At 32.1% G+C, this 13,807-nt stretch overlaps 1 protein-coding gene across 1 annotated transcript; it reads left to right on the top strand.

Annotated features, from left to right (window-relative positions):
* Positions 1–204: 204 nt before the first annotated feature.
* LOC124919427 (pentatricopeptide repeat-containing protein At3g61520, mitochondrial-like) lies at positions 205–2,741 on the top strand. The gene has a single exon (XM_047459663.1). It carries the CDS (start codon positions 238–240, stop codon positions 2,515–2,517), a length of 2,280 nt encoding a protein of 759 aa, XP_047315619.1. The 5' UTR covers positions 205–237; the 3' UTR covers positions 2,518–2,741.
* The last annotated feature ends 11,066 nt before the right edge of the window (positions 2,742–13,807 follow it).

Genomic DNA, 13,807 nt, shown 5'->3' with positions numbered 1-13,807 from the left:
TGAATCCTTGCGCAACTCGATCGGTTAGGGTAAACAAGTCGAGTTATTAAGTTACGGGTAACTCGATCGGTTCGTCTATAAAACTTGAAGCACTTAAATTTAAAAAATAAAAATAAAAATAATTTATATAACTATTATTTATAAAATATAAATCTAATAAACCGGAGCATGTCCGTATAATCGGCCGGTCGGTCCTGACTGAGAAGGGCAATCTCTTTTTACAGAAGAAGAAGAAGAATGAATACCACCATTGCAGCTTCAATACGACGACGGAATCGATTCTCTCAAATTCCCTCTTTTCTACGCTGCATCTCATCTGAATCAACTGACCTACCACCGCCACCGTCTTCTCCATTCCGACGAATCGATTCTTCCTTCACACAGAAAGTCCTAAGTCTTCTACAGACCAATGATATCAACAACAACGATGAACTCCATCATCTTCTCTTTCCACCTACAGATTCTGATACTCCTCTCGATCCATATCCAATGGTCCAAATCGCTCGTAGTCTCCGCGACAGCAGCAAAGCCTTTCAGTTCTTCGAGTATCTCCGAACAAAATCGCCTTCGCCGCCCAATCTCCTTCTTCTCTCTTCGATTTACCAGTCAATTTTTGAACTTGCAAGTCGAGAACGACCTAATTCGCAAGAGAGACTCTCAGAGCTCTTTGATATTTTGCTGAACTATAGAATTCCTCTAACAATCAACTCGGCAACTCTTCTAATCCGAACCTTCGGTGAAGCTGGAATGGCGTCGAAATCGCTTCTTGTTTACAATGAACTTGATTCGGGAATTAAGAACACTCACGTACGGAATGCATTGTTGAAGGTACTATTGAATAGTGATAAACTCGATTATGCATTGCAGGTGCTCGATGAAATGCTTGAGCCGAACACACAATTTCCCCCGAATGAATGCACTATGGATATTGTCGTCACTTCATTCCTCCGCCGTGATTTGATTGGAACGAGTCCATACGGCGATGAAATCATGAAAATCATTCAGAAACTGATTGAACACGGTTTGTTTCCTCCGATGCTTACCTCATTGATGAACAAACTATGTCGAAATTCAAAGAGTAAGCAAGCTTTAGATATTTTAGCTAAAACAATGGTAATTGATGGCAATGTGAAAGCCACTTCATGCAATATCCTTCTTAATAGTTTGAGTAAACAACACAGATTTCAGGAAATGAATCTCCTAATGGCTGATATGAAAGAAAAAGGCGTTCAGCCTGACGCTATAACGTTCGGTATTTTGATCAATCACTTGTGTAAATTCCATAGAATGAATGAAGCTATGGATGTCTTCGAGAGAATGCAAACCGAAGGAAATACAGTTAAACCGGATGCAATCATTTTCAATACGTTGATAAACGGATTATGCAAAGTCGGAAAGCAAGAAGATGGATTAGATTTATTAACTAAGATGAAATCCGAGCGAATTCAGCCAACTGCTGCTACATATAACTGCTTGATCGACGGTTTCTGCAAAGTTGGTGAAATGGATAAGGCGTTTGAACTCTTCGAGACGATGAAGATCGATGGAGTAGAACCGAACGTAATAACTCTCAACACATTGGTCGATGGCCTTTGTAAACACGGAAGAGTCCATTCCGCATTAGAATTCTTGGGTAAGAATTCCACAACTCTTAAACCAAACGCAGTAACATATTCCATCTTGATCAAAGCCTTCTGCAACGTGAACAACATCGAGAAAGCGTTAACAATATACAACGACATGTTGAAGGCTGAATGTTCCCCGGACCGCGTTCTATACTTCACGTTGATCTCCGGTTTAACCCTAGCCGGAAGATTAAACGACGCCAGCTCAATCGCGTCCAAAATGAAACAATCTGGTTTCCCCCTAGATATAACCGCGTACAACACTCTAATAGGAGGTTTCTGCCGGAAAAACCAACGCGAAAAAGCTTATGAGATGCTTGAAGACATGGAGAAAACCGGGGTTAAACCCGACGTGATAACATACAACACTTTGATGTCATTCTTAAGTAAAATCGGAGATTTGGAGAAGGCAGGTGCAATAATGAAGAAAATGAAATCGGAAGGATTGGAACCTACAGTAGTTACTTACGGTACGTTGATACACGCTTATTGCTTGGAGGGGAATCTCAACGAGGCGATGAAGATTTTCAAACATATTTCTAGTTCTGTTTCTAAGGTTCCGCCGAATACGGTTGTGTACAATATCTTGATTGACTCTCTTTGCAAGAATGATGAGGTTGAAAAGGCGATTTCTTTGATGGATGATATGAAGATTAAACAGGTGAGACCTAACACTGCTACATTCAATGCCATTTTGAAAGGTGTTTATGGGATTAATTGTTTGGAGAAAGGATTTGAAATTATGGATATGATGATTGAGACATCTTGTTGTCCTGATTATGTAACAATGGAGATTCTTACTAATTGGCTTCCAAATGTTGGCCAATCCGATAAATTGAAGAGATTTGTTCGGGGTTTTGATGCTTTTTCTTCAACAGATAACCAGGTATAATTTATATGAATTTGTGGTGATGGCAAATGTTTACAGTTCTTCACTTATGTTCTAGTTGGGAAACTCATTTTCTGCTAGATTTTTTAATTTGGATGTGGAAACTGAAATTTCTCATAAAAGAAGTGTTTTCAAATAATCTCAGGGTTTAGAAGAACTATGTTCATTTGGAAATTGAAATTAGTTTGTGCCAAATTTCTCATCATAGTAAGGTTATTCATAGTCCATGTGATTTGTAGTGTAGTATAGCTTATTTGCATTGTTATATATTTTTTTTAAATTGTAAAACCATTTTATTGATTATTTATTTATTTATTACTAGGTTTGATTGAGGAAAGAGTTCTTAGAGTTTCATCTGGGTTTTCTTCTAAAAACTCTTCTTTTTCTTTTCAATTTTTTCAAAATTTAAAGACTAATTTATTTATTGACTTTAAAGGATATGATTTAGGTGAGAGAACGATGGTTTAGAGAGAAAAGATAAAATTAGAGAGTAATTTTGGTATTTAAATGAATAAAAATATTAATTAGATTGTTGATATGATCTTTAGATTTTAAGATAAAAACTTTGTTTTATCCCAAATAATCAAAAATAATAGTACCACATTATTTGTCATGAATTGTAAAAAAAAATCTCAATATACATTATTTGTCATGAATTGTAAAATAAAATCCCAACGGATATCCATGCAAATTGACAACAAATGTGATTAGATGTAAAATTTATGAGCGATAATAAGCTGTTACGGTTCAGAAATAAAGTCTGAGATCCAAATATAAGTCAAGATTCCTCCATCGGTCCAATTCAATACTTGGGCTAAATTTCTATTTTTGTTTTAATATTCTGTTTTGTTTTCATCTTCTGTTATTTTACAAACTGTATTATGTTATGTTGTTACAACAATAATTTTGAATATTCTGGGGCAAGACAACAACTATATATGACTAATCTCTCTCTTCTCTAAGGATCCATGGAATAATGAATATATATGAAATTACTTGTGAAAGTTCTTCACCCCTATTTTATGTTATGTTTTGAACCTTTGTTTTGGACTGTTTGGTATAAACTAGCAGTATTCTCTTCTCATCCTTGATTCTTCTTTCCCCTCATCGCAAATCCTTCATTACAAAACTCTTCTGCTGCACTTTTATTATAGAATTCCCCACTCGGTCACAACGATTAAGAACTCGATTATTGAAATTAAGAACTCAAAACGCTAAGTTACAAATTAAGTCGTAACATCTTGGTATCAGAGCAAGACGATTCTCAATGATAGAAACCCGCCAGCAAGCAAAGATGGATGCTCTAAAGACCCTAATCAAAGGCTTGTCCCAACAAACGGCTGCTATGCAAGCTTCAATGGACAGAATGTTTGATGCCGCTAAAGAAAGATTGGCATCCATTGAAAGTGGTAAGTCTGAAAATGGCCAAGATCCTCGCACTAGACCTTATAATGATCCTTCTTTCCACGGTCCTTCCCCATATAGGCTCCACCATCCTGACCAACACTATGTTCCTCCAACCCGGCTAACCAAGGTTGACTTTCCTCGGTTTGAATGGGCCCGATGTGGATCCTCCAACCCGGCTAACCAAGGTTGACTTTCCTCGGTTTGAATGGGCCCGATGTGGAAGACTAACTAATATTTGTCGAACAATTCTTCAGGTGGACAAGACTAAGGATACCACTAAACTAGAAATTGCTCCTATTCACTTTTCTAGCGAAGCAAAAATGTGGTATGGGTCATATCTCTAGATACGCGACCATACGGAAGCCATGACATGAGATGTATTCAAGAGAGACCTCATGACGCAATCCGGGCCCTCTATCCATGACACTCCAATGAGACAATTAATGAATCTGAAACAAGTTGGTTTTGTTCACCGAATACAATCTTCAATACATGTCGTTCTCTAAAAAATTATATAGCATGCCAAAGGAATATGTAATAGATTGCTACTTGTCCGACTTGATGGAGGAGATAACAAACTCCATCAGGCTGCGATTTCCTAGATCTCTAAATGAAACCATGGTCATGGCTAAGGTTCAAGAAGTAACATATAGATCCTTGATGAGCAGCGGACACTTATACAGCGCTGAACCGCCGCTACTGTCAAATTTATTCAGCATTAAGCCAAGATGTCAAAGCACGAACATATCACCATACATTAAGCCGAGCTCATCTTATGGATCCTCTTCAAGTGCAAACCAGGGCCAAATCAAGTAATTAGACCCAGTCTCAATGGATGAAAAGAGAAAGAAGGACCTATGTTACACTTGCGATGAAAAATGGCAACTCAATCACAGGTGTAAATCAAAGTTATTTATGGTCTCGGCCAATGATCAAGAAAGCATCCCATGTTTCCAAGAACCCGCTACAGAGATAGTTATTTATGATTCTCCTTTGTAGCTTGAAATAGGGGAAGAGCCTGTCATTTCGCTACATTCATTAACCGGTTCTAAAACTTTTCAAACGCTCTAGATCTTTGGAAAAATTGGGAACTTACCGGTGTTGATCTTGATTGATACAGACAACACTCATAATTTTATCAACATCAGGATTTTGGATAAAATAGGACACAATTGTACGACAACCCAAGCGCAATCGGTTAGAGTGGCTGATGGCTCCAATATTTTATGTTCTAGCATTTGCAAAGACTTGAAATGGTCGATGGAAGACAATGACTACCAAACAGAAATGAAAGTAATTTCCATGGACGAATATGATATTGTGCTAGACATTGAATGATTGATTAATTTAGGTCATTCATCCTGGAATTTCGAAAAGCTGACCCTTTCTTATGAGAAGCAAGGCAGAACCACAGTCCTAAAGGGTATTCCTCGGGCACAAGTCAATATGATGCATGACAACTAGTTGGAAAAGACCTTGGAAAAATGTAGTGTTACTACCATGGTGCAAATAACGAACAAGCATGAAGGTCAAACTGTTTCACTTGCGACAATGACGTTGGAAGAAATTTCAGAAGATCTCCACCAACTATTTAAAGTCTTCAATTCTCTATTCCAGCAGCCCGAAGACTGACCACCACTCAAAAGAATAATTAGAACCCATGGCTCCTTTGCTGCGCCGGTGGTGTTGGTCCGGAAAAAAGACTTGGCCTGAATATTTTAAGACACTTTAGAGTATAATCGGAGCTGGAAGAAAATTTTCATATATCTGCTCCAGGTCCTGGCGACATTGCAGCAACAAAGGTCAGCTCTCAACAACAAAAAACATGACTTTGGGTGCACATAAATTTCCCAGATTGGAAGGTGACAGCCAGTTCCACTATTGAAAAGATGTTACTGAAGGCTTTTAAAGAATTGTGGTCCTAGACTCCGACACTTGCTGGACCTGTTGAAAATCCGATTGAACAGTAAGAGAAAATAGTTCTTTTTGAAGATAGGAGCATGCGCATTAAAGGTTGACCATGCCACATTCTTTTTGTCGAGGGCGACAAATTTTGAAGGGGGGATAATGTTACGGTCCAGAAATAAAGTCTGCGGTCCAAATATAATTCTAGCACCCTCCATCAGTTCAATTAAGCCTTTGGGCTAGTTTCTGTTTTTGTTTTAATATTCCGTTTTATTTTACTTTTTTTTTATTTTACAAACTGAATTTTGTTATGTTGTTACAACAATAATCTTGAATATTCTTGGGCAAGACAACAACTATATAACGCTGATCTCTCTTCCCCAAAGATCCATGGAAAAATGAATATATGAAATTACTTGTGAAAGTTCTTCATCCCTATTTTATGTTATGTTTTGATCCTTTGTTTTGGACTGTTTGGTATAGACCAACTCTCTTCTCATCATTGATTGTTCTTTTTCCTCATCCCAAATTCTTCATTACAAAATCCTTCCGCTGCATTTTGATTATAGAATTCCTCACTCGGTCCCAGCGATCAAGAACTCAATTCTTGAAATCAAGAACTCAAAACGCTAAGTTACAAATTAAGTCGTAACATAAGCTTTGTTTGATTAATAAGTTATAGTAAATATATACAAGTGTTTAACTAATAAGTTGATTAATTTATACCAAATAAAATGATATGATATATATCAATGTAACAACATTTGTCATTTGAATCAAACTAATCTATAAAAAAAAAAGACATGATATGAGAGCCAATTTTTTTTTTCTAAAGACAACATATATTACTCATATTAAACCAATGAAGAAATATAAAACAAAAATCTTGATTCCATATTCTCAAATTATGAGAGACATTAGTAAATAGGGCGGTAAATGAGCCGAGTCGAGTTCAAATCAGTTTGATTTCAACTCGATTAAGTATTTATTAACTTGAACTCGAACGAGTTTATAAATTTGAGCACGAGCTCGACTCGTCTCGAAAAGTTTGAACTAAAATTAAATTTTCAAATTCGAGCTCGAATTCAAACTAAAATTTATTTTCAAAATGAAAATATTAAACTTACATACTTATTCAATGAAAGGAATGGGTGAGTAACTTGAGTTTACTAATTCTCGAATGAAATAATATGAAAAAATTAAGTGTCGGAAAAAAGAAGAGTATTTTTGAATAAGTGAGAAAAATTGTGAAGTGAAAAAAGTGTCTGTGAATAAGTGAAATAAATTGTGAAAAATAGAAGAATGTTTTTAAATAAGTGAGAAAAATTGTAAAAAAAGAAATCGTATATTTTAATATATGATACGTTTGTTAGAATATATTATTATTATTATTATAATATAATATATTAAGTAAATATATTTATAGAATATATCTACTGAATATATTAGATAATAATATAATATATATTTTAACTAATTAGGAAATTAGGGTTTATAATTTTGAATTTTTGGGGCAATGATATAATACTATGGGAATTTTGAACTGAGAATATAAAATATTTGTTTTAGATTTTATGTTTTAATATTAAAATAAAATATATATTTAGTATCAAGCTCGAAAAAGTGCGATAAACTATCGAACAAGTATTATATAAACTCGAGCTCGACTCGAATATTAAACGAGTCAGCTCGAATTTGGTTAAAGTCAAACTCAAGTCAAGTTTTGATCGAGTGACTTGCGAGCGGATCACGAGTAGCTTGACTCATTTGCAGTCCTACTCTTAAACATCAATTAAGCCTTAAAACATCTATAAAATAAATTCATTTACTTCTTTGTAAGAAGATTGTGTTAGAATATAAAATAACATATCTATAAGATATATCACAATACTACAAATTGTGATAATATCAATATTATATTATTATATTATATTAGTTTCCTTATATGTCTAATTTAATGTATATATAATAGACCCAACATATGTAACTCTAAAATATAACATCTAATACAATCTTTCTCTCTATTTTAATATGATAAGTCTTGTCATTCCATTCACGTAACGAAGAATGTGTTTTACTGCATGTTGATGTAGAGTGGTAAGTTGCTCCATGTATCGACTCACTATGCCAATTACGTAAGAAATATCAGGTTGAGTGTGTCAAAAACCCGAGACACCCGATGATACGCCTGTACTCCTTCAGAACCACTAAGCTTCCTACCACATCTTTTTTGAGTTGCAACTTTGCTTCCATTAGATATTTGCTCGGGTTGCAATCCTCCATTGTGAAATATTTCAACACCTCCGCATGAGCTGCCTAATTCACCTTGATGATATTTTTCTTTTGGCCCACCTCGATACCAAGGTAACATGAGAGTAACTTAAGATCACTCATCTCGAACTCATTAATCATCTGATTTTTGAACTCCTCAACTCTCTTAATGCTTGATACTGTCACGATCAAGTCATCGACATATACGCCAACGATGAGTACTTCTTCTCCATCATTCCTTGTGTACACAACCTTCTCTCGAGAACATTTCATGAAAACGAGACTTATTATTCTCTTGTTGAGGCAAGTGTTCCACTCCATTGGTTCTTGACGTAGTCCGTAGAGAGTCTTGTATAGCTTGTACACCTTGTGCTCTTTATTCTTATTGACGAAGCCTTTATGTTGAGGAATGTAGACTTCTTCTTCGATGTTAACATTGAGAAATGCTGATTTAACGTCCGAGTGGTGTATCTCCCATCCACGGTGAGCTGCGATGACATGAATTAGCCTGATTGTATCAAGTCTCGTTATCGGTGCAAAGGTATCCTCAAAGTCAATGCCTCGTCTTGAGATTTTATGAGCTCACCGTGGATGGGAGATCCACCATTTGGATGTCAAATCAGCATTTTTCAATAATGACATCGAAGAAGAAGTCTATGTCGCTTAACCTGAAGACTTCATCATCAAAATAAAGAGCACACGGTGTACAAGCTATACAAGGATCACTACAGACTACGTCAAGCACCATGGGCATGAACATTTGCCTCAACAAAAGAATGATGAGTCTCGACTTCTTAAAATATTCTCAAGAGCAGGCTGTGTACACGAGGAATTATGGAGAAAAAGTATTCATTGTTGGTGTATAAGTCAACGACTTAACCGTGACAGGATCAAGCATTACGGGCGATGAATAGTTCAAAAAACAGATGATGAAGGAGTTCGAGATGAGTGATCTTAGGTTACTCTCGAACTACATTAGTATCGATGTGGACCAAAAAAAATATAACATCGAGGTGAAATAAGTAGCTTATGCGAAGAAGGTGTTGAAATACTTCTCAATGGAGGACTGCAACCCGAGCAAGTATCTGATGGAAGCAAAGCTGCAACTCAAAAAGGATGTGGAAGGAAGCTTAGTGGATCGGAAGTCTAATGTAATGTCTATATAATAGACAAAATCTCTGTAACTCTAAAATATAACATCCAATAAAATATTTTCCTCTATTTTAATCGTATTTTTTATCATTTTTTATTATAGTCAACATAAGTATGAGTTTTATATGCTCCTTTTTCATAACGTGTTTCATTTCCCTTGTATCTATTATTCATATCATTATTTTATTCACATTAGTTAGTAAAATATTTAATACTTTTATTTTTTCTAACTTATCTCTAATATTTTTTAATTTGTTCATCAAAATATAAGGTTAGTTATTCAGTTTATTAGAAATAACATGTTCATCCAAACTATTGAAACATTAATACTCATTAATACTCGAGAAAGAAAGAGTATATGTATTATACTTTTTTCATTAAATATATATATAATGAATGATGCTTAATTTTTAAAGTGTCTGGATTGCCGGATCGAGAGTTGTGGTTAATTTGATATATATGTGAAAATAAATGGATACTTGGATCGGAATATGGGTTGACCTGCCCATACATACTTAAAACTGTTAAAAATAAAATTTAAAATGTTATATGTGTGTTTAGAACTTGCAACCTAACAAAAAAAACAAGTACAATCCTTTAACCAAGTAAGCTAATAACACTTTATATTTTAAATTCAACACCAAATTTGATAAACGCAGGACTTTTAAAAAATATAAATTCAACTTTTTAACTAACTAATATATATATATATATAATGATGCTTAATTTTTAAAGTGTCCGGATTGTCGGGTCGATAGCTGTGATTAATTTGGATAAATATGTGAGAGTAAATGGATACTTTGGTCAGATTGTGGGTTGACCCGCCCATATATACTTAAAACGGTTAAAAATAAAATTTAAAATTTTATATGTATGTTTCAAACTAGCAACCTAACCAAGCAAGTATAACTCTTTAACCAAGTGTGATTGAGATGTGGTTTGCCGATGATTAATATGTCGATATTAATTGAAAATGATTAAAAAAATATTAATGAAATATATTATTGACCAAAGTGTGAGGTCACGATGTTAAATATTAAAAAATATAAATAAAATATTTGATTAACCAAAGTAAAAGTGTAAAGTCACGAAATGAGAAATTAATTCAGAAAAAATACGTGTTGAGAAATGTGAAAAGATAAATTGTTTTACATGTGTGCATCGCATATGTATATATATATATATTTAAAAATATAAATACATATACTTAAATAATAAATAATATAAAAGTTATATTTAACTTTAACTATAAATAATTCTTAATTTAAAACAGTAGAGGTGTACCGTTCTCTCTACAATCATCCCCATTATTATGTAATTTTTTTAAAATTTATTTATCATAATTATTTTTTTCTCTCCTTTTATTTTTTTATATATATATATATATATATATATATATATATATATATATATATATTATCTTAATTTCTCCTTTTTAAATAAATTTTTCTCTCATAGATAAGAATTAATATTTTTTATAAATATAATTTTCATTATTATATTATATTAAAATAATAAATATTTATTATTTATTTAAAAAATATAAGTACATATATTTAAATCATTAATAATATAAAAATTATATTTAACTTTAACCATACAAAAATTAATAAATTTTAAAAATAAAAGTTATTTTAATTATATTAATTATTAATTTATTGAATAAATAAGTATTACTTTTATATTTAAAAATGTGTTATTTTAAAAAAAAAAATTTAACTAAATTAATTGTAATAGTTCAAATATTAAGAGTAGGGTTAAAACATATTTTCATTAAAAAGTCATAAATTGAAATATATTATGATTATGAAAATTGTATTAACATTCAAAATTTAAAAAAAAAAAATATGAAAAATTATTTTTAATTTATGTCATATTTATTTTTATATTTTATAGCACGGTATCTTGGCTAGTTACTCTAATGGTAGGTTTGATAACCATAATATTTGAATTGAAATTGGGGTTGTAATTTCAATTTTTAAGTTTAGTAGACCATTTAAAATTAAAATTGAAATTAAAACTAGAATTTTGATAGAATTCAAACACGTGTGTTTTTATTTATAATTCTAAATTACATTTTTTAGTTCGAATTATAATTTTAATATTTATTTATCAATATTTTCTAAATAAAAAATTTCTTATTATTTTATTATTTAAGCGTGTTGAATCGATAATTTATTTTTATCGAGTTTAAGAGTTAAATGTCGAACCGATATTTTAGTTTTTTAATTCAATGAGTTAACATTTCAAACTGATATATATATATATATATATATATATATATATATATATATATATATATAATTTAAGAAGTTAACATGTCGAAACGATATTTTTTTGTTTTTGAATTTAGGAAGTTAAAATAACGAACCAAATTCTTTTTATATTTAATAAATTAATATGTCGAACAATTTTTTTAATGAGAGTCAAGACAAAACTTTCGCACTTAAATATTCTAATATGTTGTGTTAAATTAATACATTAATAATATAAATAAAATTATTCAAATTATATTTATAATATTAATTTTCAACTATATGGATTGAAATTAAATTACAATTCTATAATTTTTCCAATTATAAAAATTCAATTATAATTTATTTTCAATTCAAGTGGATAATATCAATTATAATGTCAATTCCAATTACCATCGACCAAATAAACTTTAGTTGTAAAATTGATATTAGAATTAGAATTTGAAGAATTAATTCAAATTTTAATGTTTGTTAAGTGACTTAAATATATGAATTAGATTTGAAATTTATATTCTATTAATATTTGAATTCTTTATAAAACATGTCTCAATTATAATTCTATTTTCAAATCACACACATCTTTCTATCAGTCTCAGCTTCAATTATATCATAACTATAAATATATACTAAATTCTTAGTTTCAATTTATAATATTCAAATCATTTTGAGTCATGGAATTGATTTTTTTAAAGATTTCTTTTCGGATCATTGCATAAAATTTAAAAGAAATAATTAATTTAAAAGTTTTATTGTATCATTATTTTTAAATATAACCTAAAAACGGTCCAAATAAATTGATTAAATGAATGGTCTAAATATAATCTATATCTATAATAAATATGATTTATATTTATTTTGTAGTAAAGAAAGAAATAAAAAAAAATGTTTATGTCATCGGACTACCGTAGCAACTAGCCACTTTGCTTGACCCGGGCAAGGACTTACTCCCTTAGTAGTAATATATAATTATATAGCTAACTAATTAATTAAATTCCATACTATAGTGCAAAGGCCTCCACCACAGCTAATTAATTATAAATTATATATTATATTATATTTATTCTATAACACTAATATATTTTATAATATATTTATTAATCTTATATATATATTTCTAACTAATATATTTTATAATATATTTATTCTATTTAAACAACTTAAATCTAATTTATTAATTCTTAAATAAATATAAAAAAAGTAGCTAGTCTAAATTATATTTATTCATAATTAATGAATATTTTAATTTATTAATTCCTAAATAAATAATCCACGTAATAATATATAATTTATTACTTCCTAATTAAAAGTCTCTAATTTAATCATTCATAATTAAATCTAATTATTTACCGATAATATATATATATATATATATTATATATATATATAATTTATCCAACTTAATTAAAACAATATGTCCCTAACAATAATAGTTATGGTCATATTTTAAAATTTAACAACTGTTTAGTTCAAAATTTTTAAGTTCCTTAATGTGGAACTGGGTGAAGGTAAACCGCTCCCAATCATCAATATTCTCGACTCAGAGTCAATGATTGAGAAACCGGAGAAGGCGATCAAACCCAAGTCATCTAGAACAATGTCGTCCAAAGGGACTAGCTCTTCCGCTCCGGCTGAAGAAGTAACCAAGCAAAAGAAACCGAAAAGAAAAGCGGTTGAAACCGAAGCCCCACAAGAACCGAAGGGGAGGAAGAAGGCGGCTGCAAGGAAGAGTTCCAACAAACCGGCGGACTCCGAGAAAACTCTTTCCTCGGATAATCCACCAGAAAGAACCGCAGACGTCTTTCAACCCATTCCCATCAACACCGTTATTCCTACCCCTGTTCCATCTAACTCACCAAGGCAAACCGAATCCTCGGGGAGCTAGAAAACCGAATCAGCTTCAAAGGAGGAAGCAGAGGTAAGCGTACACTCTGAAACCTCCAAGTCTCCAAGTAAAAGAATTGAAGAGGTAATAGCCGACGTTGGCTTAAACACCTCTGAAGCAATTGAGGATGTTATCCAAGACATTGCAAGGGAAAACGAGGACGATGTGTCAAGTCGTCGCAAATCAATTGATCAGGTTGAGATACCCGATCAGAGTGAAGTACAACCGGTCAAAGAAACGGCCAAAACAGCAGACATTACACCTCCGGCTCAGGAGGGTAATCTTGAAGAACAGGAACCATCCGGTTCCGCAGGGGGCAAGACAGCTCCAGAAAACCAATCGGCTCAAGATGGGCCATCTGACTCAGCACCAATACCTGAAGGGTTTGTTCAGGTCAACAAAGGAAAAGGGGTTCTTATCG

This window comes from Impatiens glandulifera, chromosome 1, assembly GCF_907164915.1.
Source record: "Impatiens glandulifera chromosome 1, dImpGla2.1, whole genome shotgun sequence".
In the NCBI taxonomy this organism is placed as follows: domain Eukaryota; kingdom Viridiplantae; phylum Streptophyta; class Magnoliopsida; order Ericales; family Balsaminaceae; genus Impatiens; species Impatiens glandulifera.
Note: the sequence above shows the minus strand (reverse complement) of the source record. Positions and strands in the feature narration are given on the sequence as shown.